Raw genomic sequence first — 15,326 nt, 5'->3', positions numbered from 1 at the left:
ATTTAGACATTAATCTTTATCAGCTAAACCAATTCCTGCTATTTAATTTTAAATTAGGAATTCCCTAAAGACCAATAAGTCCAAATTAATTTGCTATCCACTTAAGAATAGGAGTTCAACCTCAATCTGCCACCAATGTAAGTCCCACATTATACGCCCCATGTATTACTAGGATCGATCCCCTCTCCCCATAGCTGATTAAGATTAATAATAACATTGTTTGTTCTTTGATTTGAAGCATAAGTCCCAAAATGAGAAACGACCATTTGACAAGATCACGAAGACGTGCCTACCTAATATCTTTTACTTTATTAGATTATATTAAAATAACTCATAAGTTTATATACATTTTCCATTTATTCCACTATATTTGAACATCAAAAAAAAATTATCTAAGAAAAATAATGCTAGCATGACAAAGTTATGCTACTCTCTTTTTCAAATTTTTTGCTTTCTCCAAGGGGATAGACCAGTTATAAGTTGTATCAAAAGACAGCCAGAGCAATGGAACAACAATAAATAACTAACTTAATTGTTCATCCACGGGTAGAATGGGTGGACGCTCTCCTTGGGCGAAGAGGATCTGGATTCAAATTAAAGAATGACTCACTATCTCCCCCTCGTCATATTCTATGCCCTAATGCATCCACCAGGGAGGAGAAATCTGAACCTATCTGCATTTTTTATAAGGTAAGCAGGAAGTTGAACAGCAGAAGTTGATCTTTGGATTGGACCCAGCTTCTTGAGGAGCTCCTGAAAGCTATATTCTTCTGGTAACATATCAAACAAATCATCTCCTCTACATATTATCCTCTGAATCCTATCTGGATTAAGAAATTCTCTTTGCCTTACTCTATCTGCATGACTGTAACCAGTCATTTTGACTACAAAATCTTGAATATGCCTGAAACAAAAGCTACAATGCCATCCAGCATCAGACAACATAAGATTAGTCCTGCGATAATGGCCATAGTAAGTCCTGAAATCATATGTATGAGCTGTGGATCTCCAGCTGCTGAAATCCACATAGAATTCAAAGGAATACAAGTAATGCCTGAGCTCAAGATGCATTACTGAAGGAATACCATCACACCATTGCAGTAATTTCATGGTGTTTGCACTTGGGATTTCATCAGCATCCGACATTAGAAGAATATCTCCATCGGAGATCCCAGCTTGATGTATTAAAGCATCCATTGAACTACGTTGTTCGGACTCGAGATTAAATGGGTCTTCATAAAAGCCTGGCTTTGATATCTTGCCGGGGAACACACCATGAACAATCCTCCTCTCTGCAAACTTAAACCGGGATCGATTCTCTGAGAAAAACAGAGGTTTGGGAATTCCAGTGAAGGTGGTGTTTGATTCAAGGATGATGAATCGCGACACATAAGGCATTAGTTCTTGCCACCGGATCTCAAGCAAGTCGAGCTCGTTACTGAAGATGATTGCATCGAAGATACGACGAGGCTGAGAACGAAGAGACCAGCCGTGGAGGTCGCAGAGCTGGTTCATTGAGACGTTCTCTGCGTAGTAATGAGGGAGACGTGTGAATGGGCGAGGGGCTTTATCCCAGAGAGGGCGAGTTAGATATCCAATCGTTCGCCATCGGGTTATGATCACAAAGATTATAGTGATGAAAATGACGAAGAACAAGAGTTGCTTTGGGAGAGTTCTGATGGTTGTAGAGCGTTGCGGTCTTCGGAGAATGGCCATGAGAGACTTGAATTTGATCAAAAACAGCTCCAGTTTGACATTATCAAGCTACATTGATCATCTGCAAGAAAAACTTTTACTTCTTCAGAATATGATACGTACAAGATGGATTCAAGAATCGAATTTTTGGAATGAAACTAACATTGATTAAATTCTAGTTTTAAATTGTAAGGAAAGAACAAGCGCAGGCCCAAGACTACATTGATTCTTACCTTCTAATGACATAAAAGAGCTAAATTATGCATATCATCTTCTCAACATGTTTCTTAAGGTCATATTAGGTATTTCCATAGTTCTTCTAATTTTTTCAATTTGAATTAGGTCAAATCTCTATATAGGGTTTTTTATTTATAGACTTTCTTTGCCGTGCTCAAATGACTCAACTCTAAAATCACCTCTACCATGATCATTCCTTATTTTATCTTTCTTATTTTTACCACTCATCCATCTTAGCATCTTAGTTTCAACTACACTGGTTTATCTATGTAAAGCTTCTCAAAATGCACAACATTCTATACCATACATCTTAGCCAGCGTTCGCTGCCCTAAGGAAAGGAAAAAGGTTGGTCAAAAAATCCAGTCAAACCCTTTTACATGGATTCTAGAGTCAAATTATATGAATAAAAAATGGCTGAAAAATCAAATCTAGAAAGGGTCTCCAATTCGAAGTTTCGAACCGGTGGGTTACATAGGGCAAAGAGCTGAATCCGGTCTAGCGCACCTATGATTCGGAGAAGCTTCGGCCGGTTGAACCCAAGTGTACTTAGAAAGTTAGAATGTCAGCCGGCGAAACAGAAGCGCTCTGATGTCTGATCTCTGGTCACAGTTGCCTTTCGAGCATACAAAAAAACGAAAGCTTAAAACTTCCAAGCAAAACAGAGATCTCACAGAAACAACAATAGAGTTAAAGAAACCTATCGTCCCCTTTGATAAGGCATTGATACAATGAAAGACCAGCAAATATTTCAATCTTTTCGACTTATCATTTCATAACGTAACAGATCGAACCGAAAGGAAAAAGGAGATAGCTTTAACTCACCTGTGTGGCTTTTTGAAAATCCTTCCTCCGAAGCGAACACCGTTGTATTTCAAATCCGTTTCTCAGCATTTATAGAACGATGTGGAAGGTCGAAGGAAGGTTGGGAATTCACAGAAGCCGAGTTCAGGAGATTTTTGGTGATACCTAGGAATATATTCTTTTCGATGGAGATAAGGACAGTTGTGCGATTTTTGATTCTCTATATCTTATTTTATGATTTTTATTTTATTTTATTTTATTCATAGTGACGGTTGATTTGTGTTTGCAGATCACATTAATTAGCCTTAAAAGTCATATATTTTATTTGGATTACTTTTTTTGTCGCGAATTTGGATTGAATTGAATAAATCTAATCCGTCTATCTTTTTTTTGTTGAGGTATTTGAGTCGTACTCAAATATGATTAAGGTATTTGAGTTATACCTAATTTATGTTTTAAAATGAAATAATAATATAATATAATATATTATTTAGATAAGTTTTAAAACGTTAAAATTCTATCTCTTTAGTTTTGTTTTAGGACTCTTGTTTATTCTTATTCTATAGGACTCTTCTGGATGTATAATAGGTAATTTAGATTACCATATGTGTTTAGTCCCACATCGGATGAAGCTAATGATTATATGATTTATATATACATATATAGATCCTAAGTGGAGTGTATGCTGGTAGAGAGTTACGCGTGGATCATGCGCATTTAACGAGCTGGACCGAGTCGGGCATGGTTGCGGTAGTGGTCCATAGACCCTAGTCTAACCAAGCCATGGGGCACTATAATATTATATACTTAATATTAAGTGTCTATGATGGGACTTGAGACGTGGATTCTGGATAATGATCCAGAAAATCTGGTTTTGGGTCTTGCTGTAGGGAGGTGACTGATCATACAGTTCAACTCTTTGAAGGTGACCTTACGTACATATGTAGCGAGTGAGCCTATAAATAGAGGTTAAGCTTTGAGTTTTCCGCGAACAAAGGATTTACTCTGATTTTGGTGAAAAAACAGAAATTCGTACTTTTAGAGTTAGAAAAGTTCTTGCGGTTTTGTTTTCTTCATTACTGTGCTGTGTACTACTTTTGTATCTCCTTAGCAACTAGTATATGTTGGAGTGCTAGCTTTCAGATCTAGGAGTTGTTGTATTTTGGAGGTGAGAACGTAATGTTGGTCTATAAATATTAGCTAGAAGCAACGGTATAGGTATTTCAATCTAGATATCTAGGGTGTAATGTTTTAAGCAACATTGTGCTTAAACCCTAAACATAACATCTTTTTCCCTTATCATATCATAATATACTCTATAAATGTCAAAACCCAATTCAGCAATTGGCAAATCTTTGACTAGACAAAAATACCTACCCCTTCGGAACAATGCACCCTTTTGAAATAGCCCATGCCACAAAAAAGGGGAAAAATCATTTGTTGTACACATCTCTCTATTGTGAAACAGTGCATTTTTTATACCAAATAAAAGGTTGAGATTAAAAAATTAATTTTAAATCTTAAAATCTCAATAGTCTTATATTTGTTTTGCTTTCTCAGCCAACTATCTAGTAAATATGTGCACTGCACATCAGAGACTTGTGCACAACAAATGTTTCATAACTCACCATGATGGAATCTACCCTTTTCCAATCTTGGTTCTTCTTGGTCCTCGATGATGTTCAACCCTATGTTATTGCTGTTGGAGGAAACGTGGATGTTGTTTCCGTCCAAGATGGAGTCATCTCTCTCAAGCTTTTCAAGGTATGCGTACCTCTTTTGTCAAGTGTTGATTCATGGGGGGTAATACTGCAGATGCGAGTTCTTCATACTTCATAAGGGGTAATATAAATAGAGCTCTGAGTTTTAATACTAGAACAGCTCTAAAGAACCAAAACCAATTGGATTAGGCATGAGTATTGGCTCTCAGTACCAAAGGAAGAACACTAGAACTCTTTAAGTTTTTTCATTCCTTCACTGTAGATTCGATTTCTCTCTATTTTTGTTTCTAGGTTCTGGGTTTTAACAATTCTCAATTTTCTCCCTTTTCTCAATTCACAGTTGGATGAATGGGTTGGGTCATTTAAATAGGAACTCGAATAGCAAGGTTATGGGTCTTTGGAAGAAAGAATAAAGCCAAGCTTCAACCTCACCTACATCTTCTCAATGCAATGATGTTTTCCAACCTCTCCCTAAAACTGATGGCCAAATCTTTGATCTCCAAGGATCAATACTCGTAAGAATCTTCAAATTCAGAATGGAAAACATAACACGAAAAACCAAACCCAAATCTTTAATTAAATCTTTCTTATGTAATCAATTCAGTTAGGTGTGCTCTTACTAGTGTTCTTGGGTCTTGTGTTGTGATTTTATCTTTGTTCTTTCCATGAAGTGCATGGGCTTCTTATAGAAATATGACCTTAGCCATAATGTGATTTGGGCAGTTAATTGGTTGATGTTTATGGGAAATGCCTCGTAGAATGTTGTTAACATCATTTTTGTAATTGTCAATACTTTTTAAAAGTCAAATTCCTCCAAGTATCAAGTGTTCATATTTTAATAATATTCTCTAAGAATAAAAGTACTGCAAAACATTCTTTGTGAAAATAGTACTCATATAAGCATATAAACATTATCAAACACATTTAATAAATGCAATAGCATGAACATTGCATAGCTACTAAGAGGGTATATATATGTCCATTTTGATATGGTTGGAGTGCAAAAAAAAGTCTTGCTCACCAATAATTTAACAATAGCTTTTTTGTTGTCTCGACCTTCTGGCCTTAGGCTTTGCTTTTTCTTAGCTCATTATATTTCTTTGCTTAAAGTCGTTTAACTTTGTTGGTACTTGTCTTTGCTTCATGTATCTTAACCCCTCTCCCCGCGTCTTTTTCTATTATTTAATGAATTTTTTTCATTCATCAAAAAAAAAAAATCATTGCTAATTGAAGTAAAGATAATGTTGAGTGCCTCTTTCTCTCCATTGCCCAACTTTCATTCTTCAAATAGGGGTGCAAGTTTGTCCTGACGACCTTGACCCTCCTTAAGCTCTCCCTGAACTAGAATAGGGCTTGGGCTCAAAATTTTGACCCAGAGGGCGGATTAGTGCCAAAATATTATGGCACTGATTAGGGCCAAGGGCAGGCCTAGGATTACTTTTTGGCTCGTTGGGCCTGTCTCGACTTATTCCTAATTGTTTATCTTGACCCTGACCCTAATTTTAACTCTAATTCTAGCCCTAATCTTGGTCCTAATTTTATCATTGATGCTTGATCTCAATGAATTAGGAATAATGCCAAGAATAAAGCCAATCAGGGCCAAGTACAAGGTCAATCAGGGCTAGGACCAGAGACAAGGTCAATCAAGACCAAGAACAGAATCAAGTATAGAGCCAATCAGGAGTAGGAATAGAATAAAAAACAGGGCTAATCAGGGCATGAACAGACTTGACTTGACCCTATGAATTTTAGGATTAGAGACAATAATTCTTGGCCCTGAATTAGAGTCAAGATAAGTATGGACCTAAATTAAAATATATACGGCTAAGCCTAGAATTGTAAAAACTTGAAAAGTTGTAGCCATACCTTCAAATGCTTTGAGAAGCTTTGACAATTTTTATTATAATATTCTCGTCATGTCATGTTTAAAAAAAAACATACTCCATTAATGAAAATAAGTTAGAATATAAGATTACTTTTGACAATATGTTAAACTGCCAATAGTACATTACATATATTTCCTTCTATGTAATCATAAGAAAAGACAAAGTTTCACGTGCATTGCACGTGACGTTGTACTACTTTCTTTTTAAAAGTAGTTTTTTTTTAAAGTAGTTAGACATATGGATTTCCTGCATTGTATGATTCTCAATTTCTTTTCTTTTAGGGCAAATCATTTCATTTTCCCTTAAACTTTATTTGGCCCAGTTTCTTCGAATCTTTCTCATTGTAAACGCCACATGCTTACATTACTGTTTTTCAATCAGACCCATCTGTCCTTGTAATCTCTAAAATGACAATCATGAGTGCTCTCCGACGGGGTTGATGATCCGGATTCGGTCTGTCGGTGTAAGTTTTTTCGAACCTTAGACTATATTCTGAAGGTAAATTTTATGTATAATTTAAATATATTTAGAGTTAAACCTGTCTACAATTTAGATATGTTATTATGGAAAATTAATCTCATGATCTCTTCGAGGCATTGATTATTTACCAACTAATCAATCCTTTTTCGCATGGTCATTATTCATCTCTTGATTGGAAGGACTAGACGTTGATAACAAAACAAAACATTTGATTAGTTTGAATGGTCATCTAACAGAAGACAAAAATGAGGCACAAACCAGCTTTGAAGTTTCCCTCAACTTTCATTCTAAAGCCCAAACTACACTCTTCCACTATTAATATTAAATATTTGAATGGTCGGTTACCAAAAAAGAATTGCTTTTTGAATTGTCCTAGGAAACACAGAGCATTTTAACAGGAGAAAACAAAACAAAATAAAATAAAATAAAATAAATCCAAAGTACACTTGGGTCTTTGAGGTGCTGTTTCTTCAACGCGGAAATATCACAGACCTAAAGCACGAGAAGAGAAGAAGTTGAAAGGACCAAACACAGGGAAGGGCAGCTCTCTCGCGCTCTTACAAATACTAATAATGGTCATGTCTTGTTCGTGGTTATATTCCAGTATTTCTACTTCCTGACGACCCTTTAACTTAATCTTGTGGCCTTCACCAGAAAACCCAGAAATGGCTTCCATCTGGGTTATAGTGCTGTTATCCGATGCTCTCTTAAAGTATCCTTTCATTTAGCCTTGTTCCTCAGAGATTCCAATTCAAAATCATAGAAGCCCACTTGCAAGGAAACGGAGAAATCAATATGGAGGTGTAGAAGAATCTGTGGCTCTACATGGAACTCCTTCATCTCTGATCAGCTTATCTGTCTCCTTTTGTTGTTGTTGGTGGTGGTGGTGGGTGTGTTCGTGAGAGGAACTTGGTTTTGCTTTGTTTGCTTTGTTTTGCTTAGTTTGATAGAATTTTATTAAGATGGTTTTTCTCTGACCTAACAATTAACTTACTCCCCTGGTGCAGATTCCTGGTTGTGGGTGTTCACAGGATGTTCAAGTTGAAAAACAAAGGTGATATGGTGCAGAAGGACAGCAGTAATGATTCTGAAACGGACTCCAATTCTCCAGATCTCCGTGCCTTCTTAGACTTAGTTGATAGAGCACATAGTCTACAGTTGCTCAACGAGAAGAATCAAGGATTCGAGAGACCATTGAGGAACAATTTCAGTGCATGGCAACCTTCTTTTGAGCCAGAAGACTTCAATTTACCTCCAAAGAAAGATTTCATTTCTCCATCCACTGTGGATTGTCCAAGAACCAGAACTGCTACTGTTTATGGCGGTGCTGTTGGTGCTCATGAAGGAAAGGAGGATAGGAGAATGAAGAATTGTTTGAAGAGGCCAAGGCATCTCGTGGATGATTTGGTTCTACACCATATTCCTGAGAAAGGGTTGAAGAAAGGAGAAACTAGCAACAAGGTTCTTCTATGTGATCTTAATAAAGAAGTTGAATCATCAGAGGCTGTTAATGGGGGCTATTGTTTGAATCTTGAACTTGGAATTAAGAAAAACTAGCAGCAAGGTTCTTTCTATGTGATCTTTTGTTAGAATCTTGAACTTGGAATTAAGAAAAACTAGCAACAAGGTTCTTCTATGTGATCTTTTGTTTGAATCTTGAACTTGGAATTAAGAAAAACTAGCAGCAAGGTTTTTCTATGTGATCTTTTGTTTGAATCTTGAACTTGGAATTAAGAAAAACTAGCAGCAAGGTTCTTCTAGCTATGTGATCTTTTGTTTGAACCTTGAGGATGTAATGAAGAAAAAATAGCAGCAGCAAGGTTCTTCTATGTGATCTTTTGTTTGTATCTTGAATCTTGAACTAGGAATTACTGGGGGCTTGTATATAATTATAAAGGGTGTCATTGAAGCATAGTAAGAAAGTGAAAGTTGTATGTAGAATGTAGAGAGATAACCCTCTAGTTATTTTACTCTGTGATTTGATGTTCAAGTACTAATCAAATTTATGGATTTTGATGGAGCTTTGTGTAGAAATAGTGAAGAGTGATAATTAACTCCAATGATTGAAAAAAAAAACTTTAACTCCAACGATTAAATTCAAATGCAATTATTTTATTATAATACAAAAAGCAGTCTCAAAATGAAGAACCAAAGTTTACCCAAAAAAAAAATGAAGAACCAAAGACGGCGAAAACATCTTTAGGAATAAACTTACCAAAAAAAAAATCTTTAGGAATAAACTTGGTAATTTACAACTTATCAACAAGTACAATTGAAAATTAAATTGCTTGTCATTCACGCACTCGCAATTGCTTAGAAATACCTGTGTTGTTACGCACACGCATAAATACACATATTCTAATACCATATAAAATCTTCATTCTAATAATTTCAAAAGGATAGATACATCATAGGCTTTTCATGTGGTCACTCAAACTTTCATATGTGTGCATGCTTAAATTTTTTAAATTGAAATCAACCTCTCTCCACCTTTTGTATATTTATAATTCTTAGTATTTCAGTTGATCAGCTATAAAGTTATTTGATTGGTTTCTTTGTAAGGGAATACAGCTAAAATTTGTCTCGTTTAATCTATCTATGAGTTGACTTTATATAGTTTTTCATCCACTTTACAAAGTTTTAAGTGAATCAAGTCTCTCAATTTTTTAAATTTTTGCAAGAGACTACGTACACTAGCAAAATTTTGAGTAAATCAAGTCTTTCAATTCTTTAAATATTGAAGAGAGCATCTAAAGTATACACCTATTCACGAGTGAAGCATAAATTTTGTAGGTATGGTAAATATTTGAATCTTTAAATTATGTACCTGGATGGCGATCTTTTTGTTAGATTCATTAACATATTATTGAAGAAAAGATTGAGTATATGCATGACTTTAGCTAGTACACATTGCATATATGTCTCCCTCTCTTCTCCTTTGAAATGTCCGCTAATCTTCTCCTTTGAAATGTCTCCTAATCGTTTAAAGCAATAATCACTTCACTCCAACAAAAGATTAAATACACCCAATGCATGACTTTAGCTAGTGCACATTGTGTGTATGTCTCCCTCTCTTCTCCTTTGAAATGTCCCCTAATTCTCTAACACTTCTTTGAAGTGCTAAACTTGTCTTCAAAATATCCGTAGTTACTCCTTGTCCTTGGACCAGATAGACTAGAAATAGCATATTATGTCATAGGATCCAACTTCTATGACTTAATGCAAAATTTGGACCCTCTCCATTCAACCTGTCCATACAGCCATACACCCACATTCACAGGGCCTACTTATATGAGGGCAAGACAGTGTGTCCCACACTCACATGTGTGAGAGTGTATATGGGAAGGATCTGGACTCATGCAGAACTGAACCAAAAGGTGCCCAGCATTCTTCCAACCAAGTGATCCAATTTAAGATAAAGACACATCTTCACAACCTAGATTCAAAACTAACAGGAGGTCTTACCCCCGAGAGAGAGAGAGAGAGAAAACATTAAAATAATAAACAAAACTAACAGAAAGTGGCCTCATACACTGGCAATGTATATTGACCAAGGACGCCATAGAATTCCCTTTATGGCTGCACTAAATCAAGTTAAATGCATAAGATTTTTCTGAGCTGAGAAAATAAAAGGAAAAATTGACTGCAGAAATGTCTGAATTGAATATTCAAGCCAAGACACGGTTACACAATTGACAAACTCAGTTGCAATTCAACCTCATAAAGTCAGTGGCAAACCCTGCCCCTGATAGGAACACCAGACAAATCCATCATGAGAAATACAAAACCACAGTAAATACTGCTGGATAACAACTCAAGAACTCACTTCCAGAGTCCCCTTTAAACCAATTTTAACACAAACAAATCAATGACGCTTGACACATTTCAATACAGTAAGAATGTTAGACCAGTTTAAAGTGAATCCATATTCAGCCAGGACTACAATGGGTTCCCCACCAGCTTAGCATTTTCCACCATGAACATCAACATTCTGCCAGATAATGAAGATAAAAATATAGTTAAAATATATATAAATTATTTACTTTAACCTGAATGCAAATCCTAAAGTAAGCATTACTAAGGAAAACAAAAGTGTGCCTAGTTTTAAAACCCGAACATATAAGAGACTAATAGTAGGTAGCACAAACCTGTTCAAGGAGCTGATGACAGGCTTCTGCTCGTGCAGGGTGATGAAGAGGGTTCCTTACGGAGTTCCTTAACAAGTGAAGCGAGAGCCTCTGGATTCAAACCCATGTCACATAGGGTAACAAGGATGGAAAGGGTGTGGCGATCAAGCCCTGTCTCAAGAATATTTGACATATGAAATGCCAGCTCCAGCGACTCGCGGGCATTCCGTGCAGCTTCTGGATCCATAGAAAGTGAATGTCCTCAAGGATGGATACTTCTCGCTTCAGAAGTCTCAAAAACTTGGCCTGCAAAGAGACCTAAGACATCATAATTAATCAATGATAAAGACTCGTGAAGGCAGATCCCTGCTATGATCTGGCTCAATTATTGTATCACCATCAGGGATCTCCATCTCTGTAAGAAATTGTGGATCATGTGAAAAATAGAAGTTCTTTGCAAAATGCTCCTTAAGACTGGTACTAATAGTTTCACATCTCTCTCTCAAAAAGTTTCTTTTTCTAATTAATGGTGGAACTCATCCGGTGGCGCCATTCAAGGAAGAAATTTGATATGCTTCACATACCTGTTGCAGAAGCAGCAGTTGCCGAAGTCTGAACCTGCAACAACCAAAAATAGTTGTTGAATTGCAGGGGTTTGAGTTCAGGCAAGAAACACAGAACCCTACCTAATTCTGAGTTATTTGGGCGAAAATTGGGTTTGGAGAATACATTTATCCCCAAAAATATACTTGTTGATACTGTTAAACCTAAATTCTATGGATCAACCTCATCGGCTCCACTTCTTAGGAAGTATGAGTCACCCCAGGCAATCCTTTGGCACCCAGGAAATACAGAAAAATACAGAAGAAAGTATAGCAATATACATACATAAATTGGGGAGTCGTTAGTTCGGTGGTTGTATCTAAAGTTACAACCAACAATAACATCTAAGACAAGTACATGTTATAACCACTGCCTATTTGAAATTCCATAACCCAATCAAAACACAAAATGAAAAGTAACTTTTGCTGAGTGACGTGCACAGATCAAAGCCACAAAAACAAAAACATGGACGCTATCACTGTTTTCTGTAACCTCAGCACCCAAAAGTAACAATCAGAAAACAATACTACGTGAGAAATCCAAATGCTTAGTTAACCGAACCAAAAATATGGAGAAGAAAGTTGAAGTTTCTACATACTTTAACCACTATATCAAAATATATCAACACCAACACGCAGGACTCTGTGCCAATGATGCCAAAGCTATCATACACACGACCTCTACTGAATTCTTAGCTGTGGATAAGTGCCAAAAAGACAACTCAGAGAGAATGCGACAGAACCCAAGAGAAAAGTAACCCAAAACACCAGCAACATACCAACTTCCTTTCTCTGTGACATTTTAACGAACAGTTCAAAGACCATTGCAATTCACTCTACAGGCTCACAGCCCTACCGAATTTCTAGAGAAAAATAACCCAAAACACCAGCACCATACGAACTTCTTTTCTGTGTGACATTTTAACGAACAGTTCAAAGACCATTGCAATTCACTCTACAGGCTCACAGCCCTAACGAATTTCAATAGCCACCCTACAAGAAAATTTTAAGCAATAATAGCCGAACCCCTTGACATCGCCACTCTACCTAGAGTTCGCTTTTTGTGAAACCAGCCGAATATCTAGTCTGAAAATGCACTCATCCCACAGTTCAACGGTTCTATCTTTAGTTTGGAAGACAAAACGAGTTTTGCTACAATGTGCTTAAAAACAGGCTTAACTCATTTACACACCTCTACACCAAGAAAGAACACCAAAGAATAAGGTTCGAATTGCCCCGATAAAATTGAAGCCCGGCGATCACGGAGTCTCCCAATATGGGCAAAATGATAAGATGGAAACGCTGATCAAGAAGGTGAGTTGCTGAGACAGCCGGCTACAGAAGGAACTCAGAACATGTAGAGTTTGAAGCTGAAGAGAGTGTGAGAAAGACCGACCTTTTTCCGGCAGTGAGATCGTCAATCCAGAAGTCGACGTCGCATTGGAAATTTAGAATTCAAAATTTGAGTTTGTAAACCAATACTCTCTTACTCTCTTGACTGTGAACCAAAAGGTCCAAAACCATTAACCCGGTTTGGTTGAGATCTGAACGCATACCTCTCTCCCCCAAATTATACAGGTTTGGGTTGGATGCTGCGATTTCGGTTGGACCCTGAGGCTTGAACCAAACCTGGTTTAATTTGATTTGGTTTACATAAATATCAGCCTCAGCCTTATCTGACCTAAATAAAAGTATAAATTTTTGGGTTTATCATGGCAAAGGACATTGTTTCTTCTGTTATTTTCACCAAATGAACCCATGAATAATAACATTTAAAGGCATTCACTTCATTGCATCAAATATTAGAGCAGCAGTAAATTTGAGAGTCAAGTTTATCCAAACTGCCTAAGAAAAACAGAAGTTTTGGGGGGAAGAGAGTGCAGGATTTGATACATTGACATAGAACTCAGGAAGTGGTTCAAGATTACAAAAGTTGTCTTCTGTATATACCATTCTCTTCTTGTGCTCAGCCTTTTGGACCTATATACATATTTGAGCCGGCTTCCTTACTCAACATGGACTCTGACCTTTACTGATGATCAGATTGATTCAGAAACCTATATCATATGGATCAACCCATGTATTTCCAAGTGGCAAATCTTGCAATAAAAACTTCACTAGGCATAGTAAACTGTGGCATGAGCTTCATTTAAAGGCTACAACAATGCAAGAGATGTCATCATGGCTCTTCCTTGCCAGAGCCTCATCAATCAAAATCTCAGCTGCTTCTTGAGGATCCTCTATGTCTCTGATACAATCTACTGCCTCTTGGTTTGACATCACCTACACAAAATTGGAATGCCAGTGCTTCAGACCCAACATAAACTTTAGAATTCCTACACAACAAGATCTGAACAACAAAGCAATTCATTATTCAAGCGAAACAAGATCACACCTTCCACAGACCATCACTTGCTAGGATGAGAAAATCTGTATCTATTCCTATGGTTTCAAACATCACATCTGGTTCTGAAGTTATGTGCTCCTTTAATCTCCCATCACCAAAAGCTCTTGACATTGCCAATTGTCCATCAACACGAGGGACTTTCCCTGTGTCCATTACAAATTCTTGGTTACACAAGCATATCAAACTTGCAAGATTCTTAATCTTTGAAGAGATCAGAGTGAAGAGATGCTTAGTTGTTCGTTATCTGCCATCAATGCTTTGATGAAGTTTAGAGACATTTAGTTAAACACTTTGAAGAATGTGAATACCTGGCCTTTTTGATACAATACCACCTTTGCTCTCAATCATATCTTGTTCCTTCTCAGGTTCATGATCCACAGATATCTGTTCAGCAACACCATCCTTGGAAATGACTGCACGAGAATCTCCAACATTGGCGACAACCAGCTCCTTCCCATTTATCAATATTGCTGTAACTGCAGTTGAACCTCCTCTTGAAGCAACTACATTCTCCAGAATATAATCATCTGTTTTCCTGTAGGCTTTTCTGATTGCACTTTCTGTGTCTGTCCAAAACTCTGGCTACTCATGGCTCACATAGAAGAACACAAAAAATTTAGTATAAAAGACATGAGTAGGATTGAAGCCAAACATCAACTAAAATCCTCAATACCTCATTCAATATGTTGTCAAACAGATGTTTCCTTAAGTAATTCGAAACATCACGACCTGAATGACCATCAAAAACTGCATATAATCCAACATCTAAGCCATCTATTTCCTTTCTTTTAGCGGCAATGTAGTCTTCCATTGGATGGTCTAATTTTCCTTCTACCCAATGGTAACCATGTTTATAACACCGTTTTGATGCTCTGCTCTCATGTTCCTCTGACCCTGGGATTGGCCCATCACATTCACCTTTTTTCTGCAGTGATACACAAATCATATGATTGTTGTTCTCATGTCTGGAAAGACTCAGAATACTGGGAGGACACGAAGAACATTAGAAATTCCCACTAAATACCAGAGAAAGGAGGGCAGAAATGATTAGGGTCGATAAAAAATCTACAGAAGATGAACTAGGCCTAATGCAAGAATTGATCCAAAGGAGAAGCTACATAAACCCGAAAACTCTGTTCTTGGATCATTTTGATCAAATACCTCGAATATCCCAGTTATAGCATTTCTTTTGTGAGAACATCGTATATTGATACACATCTATAGACGAATGAAAATGTGAGGAAAGTAGTAGAACTCAAATAATTAAATTACCTTTTTTCTCAAGATTGATATCGTTTTGGGATATGATTTCCTTTTCTGCAATAACAATTAACTTTAGATTAGAAAAAGCATACATATTTTCTAGGCA

The 15,326-nt window shown here is 36.8% G+C and overlaps 3 protein-coding genes across 10 annotated transcripts; all 3 read right to left on the bottom strand.

Moving 5' to 3' along the window:
- Window positions 1–437: 437 nt before the first annotated feature.
- LOC149025856 (uncharacterized) lies at window positions 438–2,852 on the bottom strand. The gene is made up of 2 exons (XM_089143208.1): window positions 2,756–2,852; window positions 438–1,777 (listed from the first exon to the last, which is right to left on the bottom strand). The coding sequence occupies exon 2, from the start codon at window positions 1,714–1,716 to the stop codon at window positions 631–633; it is 1,086 nt and encodes a 361-aa protein (XP_088999334.1). The 5' UTR covers window positions 1,717–1,777; window positions 2,756–2,852; the 3' UTR covers window positions 438–630.
- A 7,498-nt stretch (window positions 2,853–10,350) lies between these two features.
- On the bottom strand, window positions 10,351–13,204 carry LOC149025855 (mitotic-spindle organizing protein 1B-like). 8 transcript variants are annotated; one of them, XM_089146060.1, is made up of 4 exons: window positions 12,743–13,204; window positions 11,533–11,566; window positions 10,970–11,266; window positions 10,351–10,812 (listed from the first exon to the last, which is right to left on the bottom strand). In XM_089146060.1, the coding sequence occupies exon 3, from the start codon at window positions 11,193–11,195 to the stop codon at window positions 10,974–10,976; it is 222 nt and encodes a 73-aa protein (XP_089002186.1). In that variant the 5' UTR covers window positions 11,196–11,266; window positions 11,533–11,566; window positions 12,743–13,204; the 3' UTR covers window positions 10,351–10,812; window positions 10,970–10,973. The 8 variants fall into 8 exon arrangements, with proteins under 8 accessions (XP_089002186.1, XP_089002185.1, XP_089002187.1 ...); XM_089146059.1 differs by having other exon boundaries at window positions 10,970–11,254; XM_089146061.1 differs by having other exon boundaries at window positions 12,947–13,204.
- Window positions 13,205–13,695: 491 nt separating this feature from the next.
- LOC149025854 (putative protein phosphatase 2C 58) lies at window positions 13,696–14,783 on the bottom strand. The gene is made up of 4 exons (XM_089143207.1): window positions 14,631–14,783; window positions 14,266–14,539; window positions 13,946–14,100; window positions 13,696–13,833 (listed from the first exon to the last, which is right to left on the bottom strand). Exons 1-4 carry the CDS (start codon window positions 14,766–14,768, stop codon window positions 13,696–13,698), a joined length of 705 nt encoding a protein of 234 aa, XP_088999333.1. The 5' UTR covers window positions 14,769–14,783.
- Window positions 14,784–15,326: the final 543 nt, after the last annotated feature.

This window comes from Hakea prostrata, chromosome 2, assembly GCF_041222555.1.
Source record: "Hakea prostrata isolate BN-2017 chromosome 2, UWA_Hpros_2, whole genome shotgun sequence".
Classification (NCBI taxonomy): Eukaryota; Viridiplantae; Streptophyta; class Magnoliopsida; order Proteales; family Proteaceae; genus Hakea; species Hakea prostrata.
This window is presented reverse-complemented; position numbering and strand designations above follow the sequence as displayed.